Below are 24,628 nucleotides of genomic sequence, written 5' to 3' on the forward strand. Positions count from 1 at the left end.
CGGGGGGCCCACCCCATCCCCCCAACCCCGGCTTCAGATCTGCGTCTCTTGCACGTTCTCCTTGGAGCCGCTCTTGAAGAGCAGAGGTTCGTGGATGGAGTTGAGGCCGGGCGGGCCCTTGCCCCCGCAGCCCCCGCCGCTTGGGTTGCTGCTGTAATGCGCCTTGAAGGCGGCCGCCACGTAGTGGTGGTGGTTGAGGTGGTCGCGCTCCAGGGCGGGCAGGGCCAGGTGGCTGTCGCCGCCCACGCCGCCCCCGCCCGCCACGGCGGCGGCGGCGGCCACGGACACGGCGGAGGCGGCGGGCAGCTCGTCCTCCACGTTGATGATCTCCACCGTGCGCGTGGGCCCGTGGTGCTTGTGCAGCTGGTGCTGCCTGCGCAGCTTGTAGAAGGCCACGAGCATCACGGCGGCCATGAACGTGATGGCCACGAAGCAGCCGATGATGATCTTGGTGGTCTTCATGACGTCGTCCAGGTCCTTGAGGGCGTTCTCCGTCACGTCCGTGATGGGCACGGTGAACGCCTTCTCCGTGGGCCGCGAGGAGCGCGGGGCGGGCGCCGTGGTGGACGAGGAGGCCGGGCCGGCCCCCTCCCCGGGTCGGCCCCCGCCCCAGACGCCGTCTGTCGTGGGCCCCGGCGGCTCCTTCTCGGTCCCGCGCGGCTGCAGGGCCTCCTCTCCGGGCTGCGTCTCCAGGGTCTCCACCGTCACGGTGGTGAAGTAGGTGTAGCCGCCCCCGCCTCCGGGGCCGCCCCCGGGGCCGCCCCCACCGCCGCCGCCGCCCGCGCTGCCGGCACTGCCAGCCGCCACCGGGTCCACGGCCGAGACGTTGAGTGTGGCCGAGGCCGTGGTGTTGCCGGCCGAGTTCGTCACCATGCAGGTGTACTGGCCCGTGTCTTGCACGGTGACGTTGGTGAAGTTGAGCGTGCCGTCGTGGAGGACGGAGATGCGCACGCGATACGAGCCATGCGTCATGAGGGTGCCATTGGGCGTCAGCCAGTTGACAGAGGTCATGGACGTGCCCGTGCGGCACTTGAGCTCGGCGGCCATGCCCTCGGTGACGTTGAGGTCCGTGGGCGGCTCCACGATGACCGGCGCGTAGCAGGTGAAGTGCGACTGGTCCAGCTCGCCGATGTAGCGCCCCTTGAGGCCGGCGGGCGCGTGGCAGCGCGCGCAGCACGTCGTGTTGCTGGGCACCGTCTCCTTGAGCCACCAGCTGAGCCACAGCACGTCGCAGTTGCAGTGCCAGGGGTTGTGGTTGAGGTGGACGCGCTCCAGGCGGTGCAGGGGCGTGAAGAGGTCGTGGGGCAGCGACATCAGATTGTTGTGGGACAGGTTGAGCTCCTCCAGCGACTTGAGGTCGTCGAAGGCGTTGCGCTCGATGGTGGCCACCTGGGCGTGCATCAGCCACAGCTTGCGCAGGCTGGTCAGGCCCTGGAAGGAGCCCGGGCGGATGAGGTCCAGCCGGTTGCCGGACAGCTCCAGCTCCTCCAGGCGCACCAGGGCCGTCAGGTTGGGGATGTCCTTGAGGTTGCACATGCCCAGGTTGAGGTAGCGCAGGTTCACCAGGCCCTCGAAGGCCGCCTCCGAGATGTACTCCAGCCGCTTGAGCTCGCCCAGGTCGAGGCGGCGGAGCGAGGGCACGCGGTTGAAGGCGTACGACGGGATGCTCTCAATGGGGTTGTTCCGCAGCCAGAGCTCGCGCAGCTTGGACAGGTACTCGAAGGCCTGCGTGGGCACCGTCGTCAGCCGGTTGTCGAACAGCTCCAGGGTGTTGAGGCTGGGCAGCCCGTTGAAGGCGCCCACCTCGATCTTGCGCACCAGGTTCTTGCTCAGCTGTAGGATCTCCAGGTGCCGAAGGTGCTTGAACGTGTCCGTCCGGATCACCTGGGAGAGGTGGGGAGGGGAAACACCATCGGTGATACTGACACTAACTGGGTGGACCACAGAGGGTTTTTTTTTTTTTTTTTTTTAATTATTTTATTGAAGTGTGGTTGATTTGGGCTCCTTTGGTGGCTCAGACAGTAAAGAATCTGCCTGCAGTGCTGGAGACCTGGGTTGGATCCCGAGGTTGGGAAGATCCCCTGGAGAAGGAAACGGCAACACACTCCAGTATTCTTGCCTGGAGAAGCCCATGAGCAGAGGAGCCTGGTGGGCTATATAGTCCAGGGGGTTGCAGACACTCAAACACCCTGAATGACTAACACTTTTCATGGCTGGTTAATTTCTGTTGTAAACCAGTGATTCAGTTAATAGATACATGAAAAATACATGTATATATTCATATATACGAAAAATAATATCTATATATGCACAATACACGTTCTTTTTTCTATTCTTTTCCATGATGGTTTATCACAGGATACTGAATATAGTTCCATGTGCTATGCAGTAGGACACTGTTTATCCATTCTATATATAATCGTTTGCATCTGCTAATCCCAAACTCCCAACCCATCCCCTCCTCTTGGCAACCAGGAGTCTGTTCTCTATATCTGGATCAAAGAGCTCTGAGTGCTGGCGCGGGCGACGACTCCCCACGTCTCCATCCTTGCTGTAAGATCATGAGGTTACTGTGGAAAGTAGTTTGAGGCTTTCTTCTTATAAAATGAAGCAGAGTTAGTTACCTGGGACCTGGCCCCTCCAGTTCCCAAGTATTTCCCCATGAGAAAGGACAGCAGATGTCCATCCAAAAGCCTGTGATGGGTGCTCACAGCATCTGTGTTTGTTACAGCCCAAGCCAGAAATGAACCAGGGCCCATCACCTGGTGATGGAGCCACACTCTGTTTCTGCAGGATGGGACACAATAGCTCATTAAGGAAAAAGAACAAACTTTGGACACAACAGCTTGGATGGATCTCACAGGCATCAGGTTGGGTGAAAGCAGCCAGACCCAAAGGAGCATGTGCCATAGAACCCTATCCATTCCACGTGTGTGTGTATGTTCCGGGGCAGGGGGAGGACAGTCTGCAAAGGGCCACGAGGGAAGAGGATTCCTGGGCTGATAGAAATGCCCCTAGTTGGGGTGGTGGTTACAAAGGTGAATGCAACTGTCGAAAGTCCCTGAACTGTACCCATAACATAGTGAAGTCGCTCAGTCGTGTCCGACTCTTTGTGACCCCCATGGACTGTAGCCTACTAGGCTCCTCTGTCCATGGCATTTTCCAGGCAAGAGTACTGGAGTGGGTTGCCATTTCCTTCTCCAGGGGATCTTCCTTACTCAGGGATCAAACCTAGGTCTCCAGCATTGCAGACAGATTCTTTACCAGCTGAGCCACCAGGGAAGCCCACTCATAACATGGGAGGCATTTTATCCTATATATAGTATTTAATCAGAAAGATTAAATATAGGAAATCCCCTGGTGGTCCAGTGATTAGGACTCCAAGCTCTCACTGACAAGGGCTCCAGTTTGGTCCCTGGTCAAGAAACTAACGGAGAAGGCAATGGCACCCCACTCCAGTACTCTTGCCTGAAAAATCCCATGGATGGAGGAGCCTGGTAGGTTGTGGTCCATGGGGTCGCTAAGAGTCGGACATGACTGAGCGACTTCATTTTCACTTTTCACTTTCATGCATTGGAGAAGGAAATGGCAACCCACTCCAGTGTTCTTGGCTGGAGAATCCCAGGGATGGGGGAGCCTGATGGGCTGCCGTCTATGGGGTCACACAGAGTTGGACACGACTGAAGTGACTTAGCAGCAGCAGCAAGGAACTAAAATTTCACAAGCTTTGTGGCATGGCCAAAAAAAAAAAAAAAAAGATTAAAAAAAGTTAGGGACTTTCCTAGTGACCCAGTTGTTGACTCTGTGCTGCCAATGCAGAGGGCATGGGTTCAGTCTCTGTTTGGGGGACTAAGATCCCACATGATGCGTGGCATGGCCAAAAGATTAAAAAAAAAAAAGTTATGCCAGCAGTTAACAGGCATCAGATACTTCTTGGGTGCCAGAAGCTATTCTAGATGCTTTATGGCCAACAACTCAGTTAATCCAACAAATCGCCCTGAAATCCATAGAGTAACTATGAAGTCCATAGAGCTCCAAAAGTCAGGTTTCTCAATAACTTTGGCACCAAACCCCATTTGGTGGCAAAACCTGATCCGAACTCATGTGAAGCTGTTTAAAGCTTTTATTGATCCCCTTCTTGTGACTAGTCAAATATTCCACTCTAGAGCATTCCCAGATTTAAGAAGTATGAGATCCTTGGGGGTGCTGTAAACATATATGCTATATATGAATATCTTTCTAATATCAGATGGCCAAACACATTCATCCTTGAGGGTGTCACACGAGGGGTTATGAATTATCTCCATCTAAGTGGGAAGATGAGGGTGAAAGAGGAGAGTGGGAAACCTGGCTTAAAACTCAACATCCAAAAAACTAAGATCATGGCATACAGTCCCATCACTTCATGGCAAACAGATGGGGAAAAAGTGGTAACAGTGACCAAGTTTCTTTTCTTGGGCTCCAAAATCACTGTGGGCAGTGACTGCAGCCATAAAATTAAAGGATTCTTGCTCCTTGGAAGAAAGCTATGACTAACCTAGACTGGATATTCAAAAGCAGAGACATCACTTTGCTGACAAAGATTCATGTAGTCAAAGCTATGGAATTTTGCCAGTAGTCATGTACAGATGTGAGAGTTGGACCCTAAAGAAGGCTGAGCGCTGAAGAATTGATGCTTTTGAACTGTGTTGTTGGAGAAGACTCTTGAGAGTCCCTTGGACTGCAAGGAGATCAAACCAGTCAATCCTAAAGGAAATCAATCCTGAATATTCATTGGAAGGATTGATGCTAAAGCTGAAGCTCCAATACTTTGGCTACCTGATGTAAAGAACTGACTTGTCAGAAAAGACCCCAATGCTAGGAAAGATTGAAGGCAGGAGGAGAAGGAGATGACAGAGGATGAGATGGTTGGGTGGCACCACCGACTCGATGGATGTGAGTTTGAGCAGGCTTCAGGAGTTGGTGATGGACAGGGAGGCCTGGTGTGCCACAGTCAGCGGGGTAGCAGAGAGTGGGAACGACTGAGTGATAGAACGAGGACAAAGCGGGAGGAAGTGGAGGCACAGAGAGATGCAGTGGCTGGCCGGGGGTGCACAGGAGGGGCTGGCAGATCTGGGATCCGACCGAGGTTGTCTGGCTCCAGAGCCCCAGCTCTTCACCCCTGCACTTGGCTGCCACCTGTCAGGGTGGAGGTTGATGGACCACAGAAGGGGCAGGGCTGGGCTGGGCGTGGGACGCAGAATCTAATCTTTCCAGATTCTCCTCATCAATCACCGTGCTCGTTACAGCAAGGCACCGGGGACCACGCAGCCATCAGACAGCTTTTCTGCAGCCTAGTTATGCCACGGAGACGCTTGCATTCGAATATTAAGGGGATAGTGGAGAACCCTAAGTAGCAGACAGTGTGCTTATGACCTCATAGAACTTAAGAAAAAGCAGCCAAGGAACTGGGTGTGCGCATATACGCAGCAAGAAAAGGCCGCAAGGACATGCCCTAGCCACTTCTTGGTGGTGAACTACAGCAGCTGGGGATTATGGACTTCAGTTATTTTTCTTAAGTTATGCTTTCTCTTTAATGAATAAAAATTACTTTTACGTAGAAAAACACTTTAAAAACTTAAAAAAAGAGACTCTAACCTGGGAGGCACCCCAAGATAAGGAACAATGTTATTCCTGGTGCAGTTATCATCGTAAAACAAGAGCCACCATTTCTGCTGGCATGACCCAACAGAAGCATGATGCCCGCTACGTGTTTAATTGTCAATTTCCTAGAGGCCCCATTAAAAAAAAAGACCCAAGATAGATGAAATCAATTTTAATGAATGATTAGCTTGATAGTTCCAAGATAGAAGGGGACAACACAGGATGAAATGGTTGGATGACATCACTGACTCAATGGACATGAGTCTGAGCAAACTCCGGGAGATGGTGAAGGACAGGGAAGCCTGGCGTGCTGCAGTCCACGGGGTTGCAAAGAGTCGGACATGACTTAGCGACTGAACTGGATTCCCTGGTAGCTCAGCTGGTAAAGAATCTACCTGCAATGTGGGAGACCTGGGTTCGATCCCTGGGTTGGGAAGATCCCCTGGAGAAGGGACCGGCCACCCACTCCAGTATTGTGGCCTGGAGAATCCCATGGACTGTATAGCCCATGGTGTCGCAAAGATTCGGACACGACTGAGCGAGTTTCATACACTCACTGGTGACCGAACAGCAACATTATGGTTTCAACATGTAATCCAAGGGAGAACTTACAAATGAGATATTTTATGATCTCTTTTTTAAATTTATTTTTACTGAGCTGGGTCGTCATTGCTGCACGGGCTATTTCTCTAGTTGCAGAAAGTAGGGGCTGATCTCTAGTGGCGATGCGCCAGCTTCTCATCCCGGTGGCCTCTCTTGGTGCTGAGCACAGGCTCTAGGCCACGGGCTCAATGCTTGTGGCCCATGGGCCTAGCTGTTCTGCCTCATGTGGGATCTTCTGGGACCAGGGATCGAACCTGTGTCTCCTGCTTTGGCAGGTGGAGTCTTTTACCACTGACCCACCAGGGAAGCCCCTATTTTACACTCTTTCCACACAAAGTCTCTGAGGTCTGATGTGTGTTTGACAGGCCACGCCCTTAGCAGCCGGTTCCTGCCTTTCCCCTCAATAATAGGATATTGTGAGCCTTCCCCATGTCATGAATATGCTTCTAAAACCTGGCTTCTGTGCCCACCTAGAATCTCTTCCTGGAGCTACACCTGCTTTCAGAGATGGAATTGACAAGGGCAGTTTTTTCTTTTCCTTAATACGCTCCTGCCTCATCTCGTTTCCTGCAGTGAACAGGCTCACCTTTAGACCTGGACGTGGTTAGGGAGGGCTGGCCTGGGGACGATGCGGCCTGCATCGATGCGGATGCAGCCAGGTCTGTGCCTGCGGTCGGGGCTAAGAAGAGGGGCTGGAAAGCCTTGGCCTGACAGCTCTCAGAGGCCCTGGAGCCCCAGCCCTGCTGTGTGGGCCACGGAAGCCTGGGTTTCCTCCTCTGAGCGACCCCAGAAAGAGCCCAGTGTGTCCTCTCGCCCACCCATCCCGCGAGCTTCTAAACAGCAGCATGACCAAAAGCTTTCCCGATCAAACCGGCCAGCCCTTTGCTTTGCTCAAGTCTGAGTTTTCCCAAATATAATAGCCGCAGAACCCTTCTCACAGGCTGCCTTTCCTCATCACCCTGGGAAACGCTGGCAAAGCCCCAAGCAGGCCTTTTAGTGGCTGTTTCTATTAATAGCAACAATAATGATAACAGTAATATCCAGTCATTACTAATCACTAGGCAGAGAATGAGGTGGGCTCTTCAAAGGTCAGACTTGAGGGTTCAGACTGAGAAGCTGAGAACACAGGGGTTGCTGGCCCAGGTGCCGGCAAGATCCCCTGGGAGGGACTTCCCTGGTGGTCCAGTGGCTAAGACTCCACACTCCCAGTGTGGGGGGCCCGGGTTCCATCCCCGGTCAGGGAACTAGATGCCTCATGCTGTAACTAAGAGTTCTCATGCCAAAGCTAAGACCAGGTGCAGCCAAACCAACCAACCAATAAATAAAAAGAACTTCTGGGAGCCTCCCCATTGCCCCCTCACCCTGTCTGAGTCACACAACTGTGGTCCTCCCTAGTTCCCAGCAAATCCATGCACATGCCCCACCCTGCCCCCACTCCTTCTGGGGTCCCTGTTCTCCAGCTGGCCTTCCCAGTCAAAAGCAGGAATGTAGCTTTGCACCCTGCATTGTCCACAGCCTCCCCATGTTAGGGCTGGTAGACCAGCAAGCCAGCCAGTTCTGTCCCTTTTGAATGTCTCACGCTTCTTCTGTTCCCACTGCCCAGTTCAGGCCTCAAATTTCCCAGCCTCCAATCTCTTCCCCTTGAGTCCATCCCCAGGGCCTTGCCACAGCTGGAGCTGACCCGGCCTCTGTCTTCCTCTAGAGCCCTCCATGGCTCCCCAGTGCCCTACGGGGAGATTCAGCCTGCCTTGGGAGCCTGGCTTGGCCCTCTCCCCTGCAGCCATCACTCCAGCTGCATTTCAGCCAGTGTCAGCTTCTAGAACTATCTCACAGGCACTCCACCTTTGCATACACTCTTACCCTGCTCAGAATGCCTTTCCCTTTTCATCCACCTAGAAAACTCCCACCCACCCTATTGTGCTACAGTCCATGGGGTTGCAGAGAGTCATCCACAACTGAGTGACTGAACTGAACTGACCCTCTTCTTCTTCAGTCACTCACTCATGTTCGACTCTTTGCAACCCTACGGACTGCAGCGTGCCAGGCCTCCCTGTTCCTCATCATCTCCCGGAGCTCACCCAAGTTCATGTCCATTGAATCAGTGATGTCATCCAACCATCTCATCCTCTGTCGTCCCCTTCTCCACTTGCCCTCAGTTTTTCCCAGCATCAGGGTCTTTTCCAATGAGTCAGTTCTTGGCATCAGGTGGCCAAAGGATTGGAGCTTCAGCTTCAGCATCAGTCCTTCCAATGAATTTTCAGAACTGATTTCCTTTAGGATGGACTGGTTGGATCTCCTTGCTGTCCATGGGACCCTCCAGAGTCTTCTGTAGCAGCACAGTTTGAAAGTATCAATTCTTCCACATTCATCAGCCCTCTTTCTGGTCCATCCTCTTGAACTCAGCCCAAATGTCTCTCATTCATCCATCCATCCTTTGCCTATTTATTGAGCCAGGGTAGGGCAATTCTGAAGGAGCAAATGAAGGAGGACTGTTCTCCATGGAAGGGCACCTTCAACACCAGGCCTGCAGAGCTGACTGGAGGACATGAGGTACTTGGTGAGATTCGCTTGGTACCCGCAGGTGGCATCTGAACTGCAGCGATGAGTGCCAGGCTCTGGGCTGGGCATCCCCAACCACCAGCCCAGTTTGTCCTGCCCAGGCCGGTGGGGTGGGTGCTATTAGCGCATGTTTGCAGAAGGAACCGCTCAGTGAGGTTCGGACCTGGGCATTGCAGAGCATCATGCCTCGTTTCGGAGATCAGACGGCTCAGCAAGGTCGAGTGACTCAGCAGGGCTGCTCACTGGGCCTGGGGGAAGCCCACAGCTGGTAGGTGGGCCCAGGTCTCCCTGGTTCTCTGCACAAAGCAACTGAAAGCACACCACGTCCCAAAGGCGCATCCCGGCCCAGCCCAGGGCTGCAGCTGCTCCAGGTCCACGTGCCTTGTCCCCTTCAAAAGGGGGTGTGTGACGGGAGCTGCAGGGGCACTCCCCTGGCAGGGCTGGGGGGTCTCCCCGCCAGTCCCTTTAATGATGCACTCGGGAATAAGCAGGCCGCAGGCCGGGGGTGTGGCGGAGAAGGGAAGCCCGGGTTTACTGAGGAGGCGCTGTAGGCTTGCTTTAAATAGTGAGTCCCTTTATTTTTAACAGGATTCCAGTCTTCTCTCCCTCCTCCTCTCTGCAGGGTGACTGGGGAGCACCCTTGTCGGGGGCGGGGGCTGCGGGTGGGAGCGCTGGCTGGGTTCGAATCTCGGCTTTGCTGCTGACCAGCGGTGCGAGCTTGGCCAGGTGTCCTAACGTCTCTTGAGACCATTTTCCTTGCAGGTCCTGCAGCATTGTGAGGCTCGGGCAAGACAGTGAGTGCCCGGGACACGGCAAGCAGGCAGTAATACATATTTTTACATTGTTGATGAGGCTGATGATGACCGTTAACAACTGTCGTACCTCCGGGCTTCCGGCTTCTTCCCTGGCCGCTTTCTCTACATCGGCTGCCAGAACTGTCTGAAGTGCAGTTCAGATCCTGCCACGACCCTGCTCAGCCCTCCCACGGCTCCCTGTGACCCTCAGCCTGGTGTCGGAGGCTCTGTAGGACCTGCCCCGCTGGCCTCCCCTCTGCTCTGGCCACAGGGAGACATACGAGGTTCTAGCCGCTCACCTGGCCTCTCTGCCTCCGCACAGGCTGTGCCCTCCGCCTGGAATGCCAACTATCGCTGCTTAGTCGCTTCAGTTGTGTCGGACTCTCTGCGACCCCATGGACTGTAGCCCGTCAGGCTCCTCTGTCCATGGGATTCTCCAGGCAAGAATACTGGAGTGGGCGGCCACGGCCTCCTCCAGGGGATCTTCCCAAACGAGGGATCGAACGTATGTCTCTTATGTCTCCTGCACCGGCAGGCAGGTTCTTTACCATTAACGCCACGTGGGCTTCTAGTTCCCTGGGACGTTCCAATTGCCTTCTGCCAGGAGTCTCTCTTTGGCTTTGTGCTCACTGACTCGTCATAGGCATTCTCTTAGCAGACCCTTATCATGCTGCTTCAGTGCATATGTCTCCTTGTCTGGGCTGTGAGTCTTCATGAGTAGACTTCATATAAATCATTTGTGCCTTCTCTGCACCCAGGCCAAGGCTTAGTCAAGGCTTAGAATGGACAAGGCTCATTTGGAGAGCATCCATGGTGTGAGTCAAAGCTATGGTTTTTTCAGTAGTCATGTATGGATGTGGGAGTTGGACCATAAAGAAAGCTGAGCACTGAAGAATTGATACTTTCAAACTGTGGTGTTGGAGAAGACTCTTGAGAGTCGCTTGGACAGCAAGGAGAGCAAACCAGTCAATCCTAAAGGAAATCGACCCTGAATATTCATTGGAAGGACTGATGCTGAAGCTGAAGCTTCAATCCTTTGGCCACCTGATGGGAAGAGCCAACTCATTGGAAAAGACTCTGATGCTGGGAAAGATTGAGGGCAGGAGGAGAAGTGGATGACAGAGGATGAGATGGTTGGATGGCATCACTGATTCAGTGGATATGAGTTTGAGCAAACTCCCAGAGATAGTGAAAGACAGGGAAGCCTGGCGTGCTGCAGTCCGTGGGGTTGCAAAGAGTCAGACACAACTGAGCAACTGAACAACAACCACCTAAAGATCAAAGCCCGTCAACTCCTCTCCTCTTCTTCCAGACAATACAAGGCTGATCCCATCTCTGACTCTTAACAAAGGGCCCTCCAAGGCAGGTTCCTAACAAGTTAAACGGAGAAACTAGTGTTTGTTGAGTGCCTAGCATTTAGCAGACCCTGTGCTAAACACTCTGAGGTTGTGATCTGCTTTGATCCTTGAGGAAATCTTGTCACATGGAGATGACCAACCACATGCCCTTGCCTTCTCTCTGCACAGTTGGTGGTTTACAGCTGAGGACACGGAGGTTCACCGAGGTGAAGTCATTTGCCTCCAGTCTCACAGCTCCGGAGTAGCAGAACAAGGACTCTGTTTCTCCTGAATCGAAAACACTGCGTCTCCACCACGCCCACACCTAAACCCAGACGGCGGGGCTTCTGTGGGTTCCATCGCGCTTCTCTGAGCTGCAGAGCCCGTCCGTCATTCACGTTACCCACATGCTGACTTGCTCATTCGGAAGATACTCTTTGAGTGCCTGCTATGTGTCAAGCACTGTGCTGGGCTCTGGGAATCCAGCAGGGACAAGACTCAGCCACAGTCGACTTCCCAGAGCCCGACCTTGAGAGGGGACCAGAGACACCCAGCATACTAATTATGCAAATGATCATTTAAGTGGTGATGGTGTAAACAGATCTGGGGAGGTGCCCTGGCTGCAGGGGAGAGGCAGGCCTGCGGTCCCTTCACCCAGCGCCATCTGAAACCCCTCCCCAAACCCTCTCTGATGCTAAGGGCCGGCTCACCCTTGTGTCCACTGGTCCACAGTGGGATGGACAAGGTGGGGACTGGCTTCTCGGAGCAGGCAAGTCCCCCTGCCCTCCCAGCCCGACATCTCTGGCTCGAGGGAATGCTGACATCCAGTGATATGACAGAGAAGCTGAGCCTGGGGTCCTAGCCACCTGAGTCCCCTCCCCCTGTGAGCACACATTTGTCAAGCCCTCCCCGCCCCCACCCGTGAGCCTGGCTCTGTAATTATCACAGATGCAAACAGTAGTCAGGCAGGCCTGGGAATGTGGTCTTGTCCCTGACCACCTCCCTCCCCGCCGGGGACTTCTCCCCCGCTCCTTCCATCCTGTAACCTTGCCTATAAATTAGGGGACTTTCCACTTCAGTGGTGGTAGATAAATGCTATTAAAGCTGGGGGAAAAAAAAAAAAAAACAAACCCACTGTGTTCTGTTGGGATTTTTAAGAAAATAAACTGTCAAGAAATCCCTTATTAAAAATTTAACTGTGGTTGGAGAATCATGAGGCGAATTGTTCATCTGAACGCTATGAAGATAAATCGCTCTGATAGGTTTTGAACGTAATGAACCGCAAACAAAAATTTAGCAAGCTTCCTGGTTTTTTCTTCTCATTAATTATTTTAGGTTCACTTTTTCTCGACCCCCCTTGGGCTGCGTTGGCTCTTAGTTGAGGTACTTGGGCTCAGTAGCTGGGGTGCTCAAGCTTAGTTGCCCCACGGCATGGGGGATCTTAGTTCCCCAACCAGGGATCGAACTTACACCCCTCTGGGTCGGAAGCACAGAGTCTTAACCACTGGCCTGCCCGGGAAGTCCACGCTCACGGTTTGTTTGTTTTTTTTCTTTTTTTTCTGTACCCGCTGCTTTTATGACGACTCCTATTTCTTCCTTCTCTGAGGTCAGGGATTTCAGCGAGGATCTGTCTGACTGCGAGGATGTGGCCGGAGCTGGGCAAGCGTGCGGGCCACTGAGGGCTCCCATCTTGCTCACTGAGCCCCCCGCCCAGGCCTAAGACTCGGCCCCCTGGCCTCAGTCCCCTCTGGAACACGGGAACACGGGCCCTGAGGACTGAGAACAAACATGTATCACGACAACACGGCCCCGCCCAGGGGCCACCCAGAACGGAGCATCTTCTCCATCACCACTCCGTCACTGCCGACAACAAATCCAACAAATGTGTCCCGGCTAGGAGGTTCCGGGCCGTACCGGGCACCGCTCTAACAGGGGCTCCGAGAGGCTCCGGGGAGCAGGGGCAGCTCTCCCCTGCCGTCCCCCAGGAACCATCATGGGAGAGGGCGGCTGAAACCAACCTCTCAGCATGCTCCATGCGCTGGCCCTCCTCAGCTACATGGGGCGGCAGGGGGTGCTCAGGCCAGGGCGGGAGAGGAGACCGCCTGACGTCCACGTGTCAGCTCCCTGGACAGCCACTGGGCTCAGACAGACCCCGCCCAGCCATCCCTACAGGCCGAGCCCTGCGGCCTAGTTGGTAAGGCTCGGGGGTCAAACAGGGACCTCCTGTAGAGCACAGGGAGCCTGGAGGGGAGGCAGGGGGTTTGGGGGACAACAGACACATGTATACATGTGGCTGTGCCCCTTCGCTATTCACCTCTAACCACCACACTGTTCATCGGCTGTGTGCGTGCGTGCTAAGGCGCAGGGCGCTCTTCCCGCATCAGACCTGCTGAGGTGCTGAGTCCAGGGCCCCAAGACCGCACGGCACACAGTGGCGCTCAGTACGTGCTAGTCCACAGCTTAGAGACATGGAATTTCTTGGCAGCTGTAAGACGGAAGGACCATCGTCCCCATTTTGCTGATGAAAAAACTGAGGCCACAGTGGGTTCCACAATATCTTGGAGGACTCGTGAGTCAAATCTCAACAGTCCCCCACCATCCTAAGTGCTGGGGTTGCCCAGGTGAGTGGGAGAGTGGAACAGCATTCTAGAAAAAGGGAACAGTGCACGTGAAGGTGGTGAGCTAGGAGGAAGCAGGAAGGGCCAGTATCCTGCCCGGGATGCAGGAGGCTGGAGTGGGGAGAGATGGGAGGCCGAGTCCTGAAGGATTCTGCCTCCATCAAGGTAGGTACCAGAGTGAACACCTGGGCGTCTGATGTTCAAAGAAGCAGACCAGCTCACTGGCACAGGACTTGCCCCGTGAGGCCCGAGGTGTGTGGCATCATTTCCTGGGCCCGCTCACCCACACACCTGACTCTGAGGCAGCCTTGCCGCCCCTCCCACCCCAGCCAGAGGCAGGCAGCCCACTCTCTAGGGATAAACGGGGGAGGGGCTCCACCCACATCTCCTCCCACTCAGAAAGACTAAATCTAAAAGCAGGCAGAGTTCTCACTCTGCGTGTGTGCTCAGGGGCTTCAGCTGTGTCCGACTCTGTGCGACCCCGTGGACCCCACCAGGCTCCCCTGTCCATGGGATTCTCCAGGCAAGAATACAGGAGTGGGTTGCTATGCCCTCCTGCAGGGGATCTTCTCGACCCAGGGAGTGAACCCATATCCCCTGTGACTTCTGCATTGGCAGGCTGATTCTTTACCCACTGAGCCAGCAGGGAAGCCTGTGAGAGCCCTAACCTGGAGACAATCCAAATGCCCATTAACAGGACTTCCCTGGTGGTCCAGTGGTTAAGACTCTGCACTTCCAATGCAGCGAGCATGGGTTCGGTCCCTGGTCGGGGAACTAAGATCCCATATGCTGCTTGGCGTGGCCAAATGCCCATCAACAGAAATGCAAAGAGGAACTGAGGTATCTGCAATGGATAAAACGTGACCCAACAATACGGAAGGGAAAGGGGAGCAGCCACGGCCACAGGAAACCCCAGGGACGTGTCTCAGGGGTTGCGCAGAGCAGAAGCAGCCAGATGTGCAGGAGGGGAGCTGCCCGGAGCGAGGACGCTGGGGGAGGGTCCAGGGTTCTTTATGTTCCATTTCTTGTCCTGGTGGTGTTTACGTGGCCCTTCTCTCTCTTTTTAAAGTTTACTTTTTGGCCGTGCCACACACCATGTGGGATCTTCATTCCTCGACCAGGGATCGACCCCTCACCCCGTGCAGTGGACGCAAGGAGCCTTTCTTTTTTTCCCACTTAACTATTTACTTTTGGCTGCACTGGGTCTTCATTACTACATGCGGGCTCTCTCTAGCTGCAGAGAGTGGTGGTTGCTCTCTGATGCAGCTACTTGGGCTTCTCTTTTAGGGACCATGGGGTCTAGGGCACTCGGGCTCCGGTAGTTGTGGATCCCGGGCTCCAGGGCTCAGGCTCAACAGTCGTGGAGCACGGGCTTAGTTGTCCTGAGGCATGTGGGATCTTCCCAGACCAGGGATCCAACCCATGTTGGCAGGCAGATTCCTAGCTACTGGACCACTAGGATAGTCCCAGCCCTTCTCTTTCTGATGATCTTTTTGAGCTGGACATTCACGTCCATGTTCTTCTTGTGTGTGTGTTACATGTCATAATGAAAATAAGTCAGGAAGAAACTGACAAGGCTCCCACAGTCCCGACTGACAGATGCGGAAACTAAGTGCCAGAGAGGGGGACGGGATGACCCGGGGTTCTGGGGGGCGCTGGGATGACCCGGGGTTCTGGAGGGTGCTGGGATGACCCAGGGTTCTGGGGGGGCGCTGGGATGACCTGGGGTTCTGGGGGGCGCTGGGATGACCCGGGGTTCTGGGGGACGCTGGGATGACCTGGGGTTCTGGGGGCGCTGGAATGACCCGGGGTTCTGGGGGGCGCTTCCGAGGGAAGGAAGGAGGAAACGAGAGTCAGGATGGAAGCTGGGGAGGTCGAGTTAGGCATCCAGTCCTGGGAGCCTGGGCGTGACTCCTGAGGCTGGCTGTCCCTTGCTGCCCCAGTGACCCAGGATGGGGAATCCCACCAGCCTGCCCTTGCTGACCTCCAGAGAGGGTCCTTCTGCACCCACTCTGCTCACCATTCCCTTCCTTCAAGAGCTCTGGCTGGGAAAAGTCCATCTGGTCAAAAACTCCCTGTGTTTCCTGATGCTGGTAGGACTCGACCACCCAGAAAAAATCACAAACTGTCGCCTCGGTCACATACCACGGTGGGTTCTTCTCTGCAACAGACTGACTTTCTTGAAGCCGAAGCCTGGCCAGCAGGGCCTTGCTTTTCTGCTCTGGCTCCTGGGACCCGGGGCAAGCTGTCAGGGTCACCGTGATTTGAGTGACTTTGGACAAGCGGGGGACAAGCCACCTGTGCCCCTGTTCCCACACCCATCAGATGGGAGCAATCCCGCTGTTACAGGAACAAACGAGTTGGGGCAAATCTTCCACAAACTCTAGTTCTTTCTCCCTTCTCCAGGGAAAGGTGAGTAAATCCCAGCGTAGACTTCTTCCTTCGGCTTGTGTAACATTTTGTACTTATTTTTGTTTTTAACAGTTGTATTTATTCTGGGCTCTGCTGGGTCTTCCTCGCTGCATGGATTTTTCTCTAGTTGCAGGGAGTGGGGGCCACTCTCCAGCTGTGCTCCGGCTTCTCCTTGCGGTGACTCCTCTTGTTGCGGAGCACGGGCTCTAGGCGGGAGGGCTCAGTAGTTGCAGTTCTCAGGCTCCAGAGCACAGGCTCGGTAGTTGTGGCACATGGACTTTGTTGCTCCAAGGCATGTGGGATCTTCCTGGATCAGGGATCGAACCCAAGTCCCCTGCATGGAGAGGTGGATTCTTAACCACTGAGGCACCAGGGAAGCCCTATACTCGTTATGTTTTAAGTTCAATCTTTTCCTGGTTTCAAAAACTATTAAATGCCCTCACTGTAGAAAAGTTAGAGAATGAAGAAGACACCAAGAAGAAATTCAAGGGATTCCCTGGCGATCCAGTGGTTAAGACTCAGGGCTTTTACAGTTGTGGGCCCAGGGCCGCTCGCTGTTTGGGGAGCTGAGCTCTCACAAGCCACAGCGTGGCAAAAAAAAAAAAAAAAGGAAAAAGGAACTGCTAACACGTCTGAGTGGTCCCTGGATTTTGTTTTAATTTTAAGTTAAAACTTAAAGATACATTGGGCACACTACTTGCATCCTTTGAAAAGTTCAGTATGATCTTCTGAGCATTTCCCGGTGTCCTTCAATAGTCTTCGAAACTCAATTTTAAACATTTATTAATTTATTTGGCTGTGCTGGGACTTAGTTGCGGCAGGAAGGATCTTTTGATGAGGCACATGGACTCTGCAGTTGTGCGCTGGCTCGGGACCGTGCAGGCTTTAGTAGTTGCAACGCTTGCATTTAGTTGCTCTACTGCATATGGGATCTTAGTTCCCTGAACAGGGATCGAACCCACGTCCTCTGCCTTGAAAGGCTGATTCTTTACCACTGGCCCACCAGGGAAGCCCCTGAAACTCCATTTTAAATCGGTGCATGGATGTTCTGTCATCAGGATGCTCGGTGATCCCCTGAACCGATGTCCGATCACCGGGAGCCCAGGCTGCGTCTGTGTTTTGGCTGTTGGGCCACCCAGCCTTCAGCACAACTCTGAGCGTCTCCTTAGGATGGAAGCGTATTTCCTAGTCAAGTGGCTCCCACACGTCGCCCACAGGACTCCATGGTGGGCCCCCAGAGGGACCAGGGCAGCCCACAGAAGCTTGGGCAGGTCAGCGTACTTGTGAGGTCAAGTGCATCATGTCCTCTGAATCCCCCTGGCGTGCATTCCAAGACACGATCCCGCCGCAGCCCCCAAGGGGCTCCTGAGGCAGGGCTTGTGGTGGGGGCAGCTTGAAGCTTCCTGGGGGTTGGGGGGTGTTGGCGGGGGCGTCCCATCAAGGGAATTCTGCAGCAGTTAAAGCAACCGAATATACATACACAGACACACACACACACACAGCGACGTGGAAGGCTCTTAACAACCCAGGCCCGGTGAAAACAGCGAGACAAAGGAAGCCGTCTATAACGCAGCTTCATTTACATAAATTAACAACGCATGCACACAAAGCAACAATAAGCATTTTGCAAGAACACACACAAGCAGAAAGATCCAGAGTAAACACACGCTGATGGTTGACTCTGGTGGGGGTGGGGAGGAGTACAGAGTAGGGTGAGGAGAGGAAGTCGAGGTTGTGATTGAGAGAGGGGTCCCAGAGAGGACACCCCAGCCCGGGGCTGGGAAGGGGTGAGCTGGCTGAGCTCCGTGCAGAGCCACGGCATCTACCTGGACCCAGAGGATCCGGGGGAGCAGGGGTGTCCCTGAGCCGGCCAGGGTTGGCAGGTGCCCGGCCTGAGTGGCATCGGGACTGAGGGAAGGTGAGTCCCTAGGACTTTGCCTAGAAAGCATCTTCGAGGGCCTGGCCCCCTGTCCCGGCGGCTACATGGGCGCTGCGCTCCCGGTGTGGTTCTCACCCTCGCTGGACTGCAAGCCAGGGTGAGTGGGATCAGGTGACTGAACCGGTGGGGGGCTGCAGGACTGGCTTGCTACAGCTCACAGAGGCTCCCCTGGGGCTGGCCTCTATCCTCAGGCAAACACCTGCTGAGTGCCTAGTGCATGCCAGGCTCTGATCTGGGTTCTGGGGAAGCAGAAGGGAGTGGGGGAAGTCCGTGCCCTCAAGGAGGTGACCATCTGGCTGGGAGCCCAGCAGGTGACCACGGACAAGGGGGGCAGGGGATGGCTCTTGAATCTCCCAACCCCGGCCACCTCTATACACGTGCCAGGCCTCGGGCGCGTGCATGCGTGTTTGGGGAGGTCACAGCCTCCCACCTCACCATCCCATTTCTAGGAATTTATCCCCAAGGCAGAATCCAGAACGGTACAAAGAACAAGCACCGAGGATGTTCACTGCAGTATTATTTATATCAGTTAAAACATGGGAAATAAGAAGGGACAAGTGAATTAACCCGACGCCCACATATCGGAATCCAATGTGGTGGTTAAAATACAAGTAATAGACAGAGGAGCCTGGAGGGCTACAGTCCACGGGGTCGCAGAGTCGGACATGACTGACCACACACAAACGTACAATAGACAAGTATCAGAATCAGGGAGAAAGATGTTCATGGTTAAACTCCTAGGTGCCAAAAATCAGTTGCAAACAAGTGTGAAATGGGGTGATTGCGATTTTTCTTTTAAAAAATAAAAGCAAAATCTCTCTTTAGAGACCTGAACCTGTCATATGCATGGAGGTGTACGTGCTGTCTCTGAATGAAAAGACACCAAATGTTAATGGGAGTTACCTGTGGTTGTCGGATTACACTTGACTTTTGTCCCTGTGTTCTTACTTAGATATCTTTCCTAGTTTTCCTAAATTAATTTGTGTTTATTCTAGGATAAATAATTCAAAAGCACATTTACATAGGCACAGAAAAGAGCCAGGAAGGCTTTAAAACAAAATGTAAACAGTAGTTATTTATTATATCTAGGTGGTAGGACTAAGGGTGAGTTATTTCAGTTTTTAAAATCTGAATAATTAAAAAGCTATTTGGTAACTAAGGTGACCTCACTTCTCCTGCTATCTGCCTGTGTCCACTGAGGGTGTATGATTCCACTAGACATTTCAAATCGTCTGCTTTTGTGGACTGGACATTCCCTGACCTCAGGGAACATGCGGTTTGGGGGAGTGTCAGTCCTCTCCAGAGCGGAGGTGGGGTGCAAGAACCTCCAGGGGTGAGAAACTAAAGTGTTAGGATTTTAAGACATGCCTGCCACGCTTGGGGACTTCCCTGGTGGTCCAGTGGTTAAGACTCCAAGCTTCCATTGCGGGGGGCGTGGGATCGATCCCTGGTCAGGGAACTAAGATCCCACATGACACGTGGCTCAGTCAAAAAATAAAAAAAGACATGCCTGCCATCCTTTACTGGGCTTCTCGGATGGCTCAGTGGTAAAGAATCTGCCTGCCAGTGCAGGAGGTGAGGGTTCAATCCCTGGGTTGGGAAGATCCCCTGGAGAAGGAAATGGCAAACCACTCCAGTATTCTTGCCTGGAGAATCCCATGCACAGAGGAGCCTGGCAGGCTACGATCCATGCTAGGGTCACAAGAGAGTTGGACACGACTGAGCACGCATGCATACACACCATCCTTTAACGTAGCCATTTTTGTGTAAGCTTTATAACATGCGCTCCATGGATGCTGTAGACTTTTGCATGACTTTTGTAATAAATTCATACATGTATAATCTGACGGGTGTGGGTTACATGGTTTGGTGGCCAGTGGCCTGGGTGATGGGGTGATAAGACACATGGGCAGGTAGATCCAACCAGTGGGTCCACTCAGACCTACAGAGTCACCCTCTCTCCCTCTTTTCCTAGATCCACTTTGCAGAAAAAATTCTGTGGTCTCCACCTTCCAAACTGACCCAGGATCTGTCCGCTTCTTTCCACCTCCACCATAACCTGTCCCGGAGTGTGCCGGGCCACCAACCTCTCTCTCCGGAGCTCTGCACCAGCCTCCAAACAGGCGTGCCTGCCATCACTCTTGCCTCTGGGGTCCCCACACCTTGGCCAGAGAGAAACCCAAGTCAGGGCCCATATGTCCTCTGCTCAGAGCCTCCCCTGGCTCCTGTCCCCAGCAGAGAAGAGCCAAGCGCTCACCATGACCACGTGACCCTTTTGTCCACTCTCTGTCCTCACCCCCGCCCTCTCCTTGTGGCTCACTCCGCTCTGGCCATGCCAGGCTCCTGGCTGTTCCTCCTACACACCAGGCAGGCTCCACCCCAGGGCCTTTGCACCTGCTGCTCCCTGCCCAGAACACCCCCACAAGGCTCCCACCACCACCACCTCCTCCAAACACGTGCTCGAGGAATTCCCTGCCGGTTCAGTGGTTAGGACACCACGCTTCCACTGGAGGGGGCTCAGATTCCATCCTTAGTAGAGAACTAAGCTCCTACAAGCCTTACAGCTCAGCCAAACAAAACAACCGAAAACAAACATTTGCTCAAATGTCACCTTCTCCATGAGTCCGCCCTGACCCCTGTGTCTATAAAGCTGCAGCCACCACCCCCTCACCCCCATCCAGCCTCCTTCCCCACAGCCCTTAACATCTTTAACACAAAACACATTTCTTCCTGGGCTTCCCAGGTGGTGCTAGTGGTAAAGAACCCGCCTGCCAATGCAGGAGATGTAAGAGATGTGGGTTTGATTCCTGGGTTGAGAAGATCCCCTGGAGGAGCGCATGGCAACCCACTACAGTATTCTTGCCTGGAGAATTCCAAGGACAGAGGAGCCTGGCGGGCTGCAGTCCATGGCGTTGCAAAGAGTCTGACATGACTGAAGCGACTTTGCACACACACACATTTCCTTTTAGACAAAGGCCTGGAATGCAGGCACTGGGAGGACGCATTTGGGTGTCGGTTTTGCTCACTGATGTGTCCCAAGTACCTACACTACAGCCTCCCTCCTGGAAGACAACCAAGTGATACTGAATGATGGAAGTGTTACGGGGGAAGGCCAGGGATGTTGGGGGGCTGTGGATCCAGAGAGGAAGGCGATGAGGGAAGGCGCGCCTGGGGGACCTCAGGGCCAAAAGAGAGGCGGGTTCAGGCGAGGGGACGGTCTGAGCAGCCTCTCAAGGCTGGGAGAGTGACTGGTTGTCGCAGAAGAGCCTGGACTTCGTTCCAGAGACCAGGAGGTTTTGGAGCGTTTCAGGCAGAGGGCTCCAAGACCACCTGATGCGGACAGCCGACTCATTGGAAAAGACTGAGGCTGGGAAAGATTGAAGGCGGGAGGAGAAGGGGACGACAGAGGATGAGATGGTTGGATGGCATCACCGCCTCCATGGACATGAGTTTGAGCAAGCTGCGGGAGGTGGTGAGGGACAGGGAGGCCTGGCGTGTTGCAGTCTGTGGGGTCACAGAGAGTCAGAAGCGACTCAGTGACTGAACAACATCCAGGCAGAGGGCGCTGCCAGGCCTGCGTGGAGGCCCCCGGAGGATGGACTGGGTGTTCGGAGTTAGGATCTGGCAGGGCTGGGGGCGGGGGCACCTGGGTAGGGACGGGCCCTCAGCAGCTGTTGGAGGGGCAGAAGTTTTCATCCAGCTCCCCTCCACGGGGGGGTCATTGTGGCGTGGACTCTGCGACTCCGTCGCAGACAGGATCCCTGACGCGCTCACCTCCCCACTTCGGGCTCCCAGGTCCCAGCTTCCCCAGCCTGCCATGCGTGCCCAGTCAATTATGTCTTCCTTCCCTTCTGGAGGGGAAACCACCCAGGGAGAGGGAAGGGCCTGGCAGCATCAGTGCGCCATCACAGGGATGTCGGAGGACAGGGCGAGGGAGCACGGGGATCATGGGCGGGAATGGAGGGCCTGGAGCCCCGGGGGACAGAGTCCTGCAGGAGCGGGACTGGGTGACGGGGGGGGGTGGGGGGGGACACAGTCGTGCGGGAGTGGGGCTGGGTGATGTCAGGTGTTCTAGCCCCACAGCCTCCCAGGAAGCGACAGCCTGGCCTTTGGCATTTCCCTTGACACTGACCGCCCCCCGAGAGGTCCCCTCTCTGCCCCCACAGATGGGGCCCCGGTCCTCAGGCAGTCCAAGACAGTCAGATGGCAGGGGGGAGTCCCTGACCCCTTCCCCTTCCTGGGGTCAGGCCAGGAGGTGCAGTGGGGGAGGGGAAGTTTAGCTCAGACCCCTCTTCTCTCGTGGCTCTGCGGGCTGGGAGAGGAGAGGCCTGCATGGGGACAGCGGATTGACCAACAGAGGGTCTCTGACTTCCCCGGGGGTCCAAGGGTTAAGATTCCGTGCTCCCAAAGCAGGGGGCGTGAGTTTGATCCCTGGTTGGGGAAGGTCCTGCCTGTCCTGCCGCACGTCACAGCCAAAAACCAATTAACCAACCCCAGTGGTTCTCAGGGCTTCCCTGGTGGTCCAGGGGTTAAGATTTGGCCCTCTAACACAGGAGGTATGGTTTGTTCCGTGGGTGAGGAGATCCCACATGCCTCATGGCCAAAAAGAAAACCACCCACACAATCCCTCCCCTGCCATGGTTCTCAACCAAAAGGGATTCCCTCCGTCCCCAGGGGATACCTGACATCTGGAGATGTGGTTGGGACTGAGGAGGTGGGACGCTACTGGCTTCTGGTGATCAGGGACGCCACTCCACATTCTACAGCCCACAGGACGCCCCCCCAACCAAGGATGACCCCCCCCAACCAAGGATGATCCAGCCCAGAGTCAGCAGAGCAGAGGAGGAGACACCTGCTTCTAGACAGTGCAGCCCTGCCCCCAAAGCATCACGGGCGGCCCGTCTTAGCCACAATAATAATCGGATGGCACCTGCCCCGTTCCAGCACGAGCCAGCACCTGGGAGCGCCCGGCTCTCATACAGACTCCACGGGGCCGGGAGCCCCGAACCACAAGCAAATGAGCGCTGCTCCCCGTGCCAGAGCAAGTCTACACCCTTGACAAGTATGAAGTCCAGCAGCCCTCGCATCCGCCCTGCGGGCAGAGCTCTTATCATCCCCATTTTCCAGATGGAGAAACTGAGGCCCAGTGTCCTGTGCCCAATGCCCCAGGTGGCGGGCGCAGCAGTGCAGATGGCATGGGGGGGGCCTCAGGGAAGGGTCACCCCCAGCACGACCTGCGGCTCCTGCGCTGTGGGAGGCAGGCAGGCAGGCGGTCCTGCCGCAGCCCAGACACAGGGAGGAGCCTCATGCTGAGAAAACGCAAGGCACAGCCTCGGTTCAAGCAACGAGGAAGCACACGGTGTCTGAGAAATGCCCGGGGACAGACGGACGAGCATGAAGAGCTGGTGGCTCAGGGAGGGGGGACCGGCCGCCCGGCCACCATCCGCGCCCCTGCCCCAGGGCCCCCACCACGGCGGCCAACCCAGCTCACCTGGATGCCGTTCTCCTGAAGGTTCAGGTACCGCGTGTTGACGGGGATGCTGGCCGGGACTTCGGCCAGCTCTCTCCTGGTGCAGATCACCCGGCTGGCCTGGTTGCTGCAGGAGCAGGCCGCAGGGCAGGAGGTGGCCGGAGGGGTGCCCCCTCCGGCGGCGGATGTCACGGCCACGCCGCCCCCGCCGGCCCCCAGGGGCGGGGAGAAGAGCCAGAGGAACAGCAGGGCCCCATGGGGCCAGGACATCCTACCGGGCGGCAGCGGGGGGCACAGGGAGCCGCGGGCGCGCGCCATCCTCAATGTTCATGCTCCGCCTGGGCGCCGGGGGGCTGTCGGGAGCGGAGAGAGGAAGAGGCTCAGTGACGGGAGGGACCCCCACCCCCGAGAGGCCCAGCTCCTCCCCCGAGTCCAGACAGCTCTCTGCTGCTGCTGCCTTCAAGGCTCAGGACCCGAGGGATCAAGGCCACCCCAGGTCCCAGGTGATGAGGGCCCAACAGGTCGAGGGAGGCAGAGAGGCAGGGGCTGGCCCCCAGCTCACCATCTCCGTGCTGGGAAGACTTTATGCCCATTTCCCAGAACAGAAAACTGAGTCCAGGGGGAGAGAATGTGCCGACAGGTGGAGACATCAGCCAGATTAAAAACTTGGTTCCTTGTGTGATTTCACAAAGGGACATGGATAGGTGGAGAGGGAGTGAGAGACAGAGACACAGGTGACAGAAAAAAGGTGATGAGCCAAGCTGAGAAAGTCAGAGCTAGGATCTGGCGGCCGTCTCGGCATCCACCCAAGTCCCCGCGCCACCTGCACGCGCCTCTGGGAGGGGTCCGGCCCCCTGGACGCCCCCTCACCCCACTTCTCCCTCCAGGGAGTGCTTGCAGAGACCAGGTTTCCCAGGGACCCGGACACCCCACCCACCATCACACACGGGGCTCCTGACTCCCTTGTGCCTTCTGGCAGCAGCTGGAAAGATTTAAGTTAGACTCAAAGGGGGACCTCAAAGGAGAAGATGAGGTGCCAGACAAGGCAAGTGGGTAAGTGCTGGGTGTGGGCAAGTGAGGCTGGGAGGAAGCCCGTGGGGAGGCCGGGCGATGACGGGGAGGAGGTGGCCTTGGGTGGCAGGGGCTGGAGGCCACGAGGGCGGCTGGTGGGTCTGTTCCAGTGGCTGCCGCAGGATGTGGCTGAGCCGCTGCCGGGGTAGGGGCTGGGTGATCGGGGACTCCCACCCGGAGCT

At 55.4% G+C, this 24,628-nt stretch overlaps 1 protein-coding gene and 1 non-coding gene across 3 annotated transcripts in view; one reads left to right on the forward strand and one right to left on the reverse strand.

The window, feature by feature from the left end:
- The window catches only part of LRRC4B (leucine rich repeat containing 4B), a 41,326-nt gene continuing 16,698 nt past the window's right edge, over positions 1-24,628 (reverse strand). For both annotated transcript variants that reach the window (XM_065926561.1, XM_065926560.1), the window contains exons 2-3: positions 23,397-23,728; positions 1-1,884 (exon numbers count right to left, since the gene is read on the reverse strand). In XM_065926561.1, the coding sequence (XP_065782633.1) occupies positions 34-1,884; positions 23,397-23,693 (2,148 nt within the window). In that variant the 5' untranslated portion in view covers positions 23,694-23,728 and the 3' untranslated portion in view covers positions 1-33. The remainder of the gene's footprint in view (positions 1,885-23,396; positions 23,729-24,628) is intronic.
- Positions 7,418-7,490, forward strand: TRNAG-CCC (transfer RNA glycine (anticodon CCC)). The gene has a single exon. It is a non-coding gene; the product is annotated as a tRNA-Gly (tRNA).

This window comes from Muntiacus reevesi, chromosome 2 (assembly GCF_963930625.1).
Source record: "Muntiacus reevesi chromosome 2, mMunRee1.1, whole genome shotgun sequence".
NCBI lineage: Eukaryota > Metazoa > Chordata > Mammalia > Artiodactyla > Cervidae > Muntiacus > Muntiacus reevesi.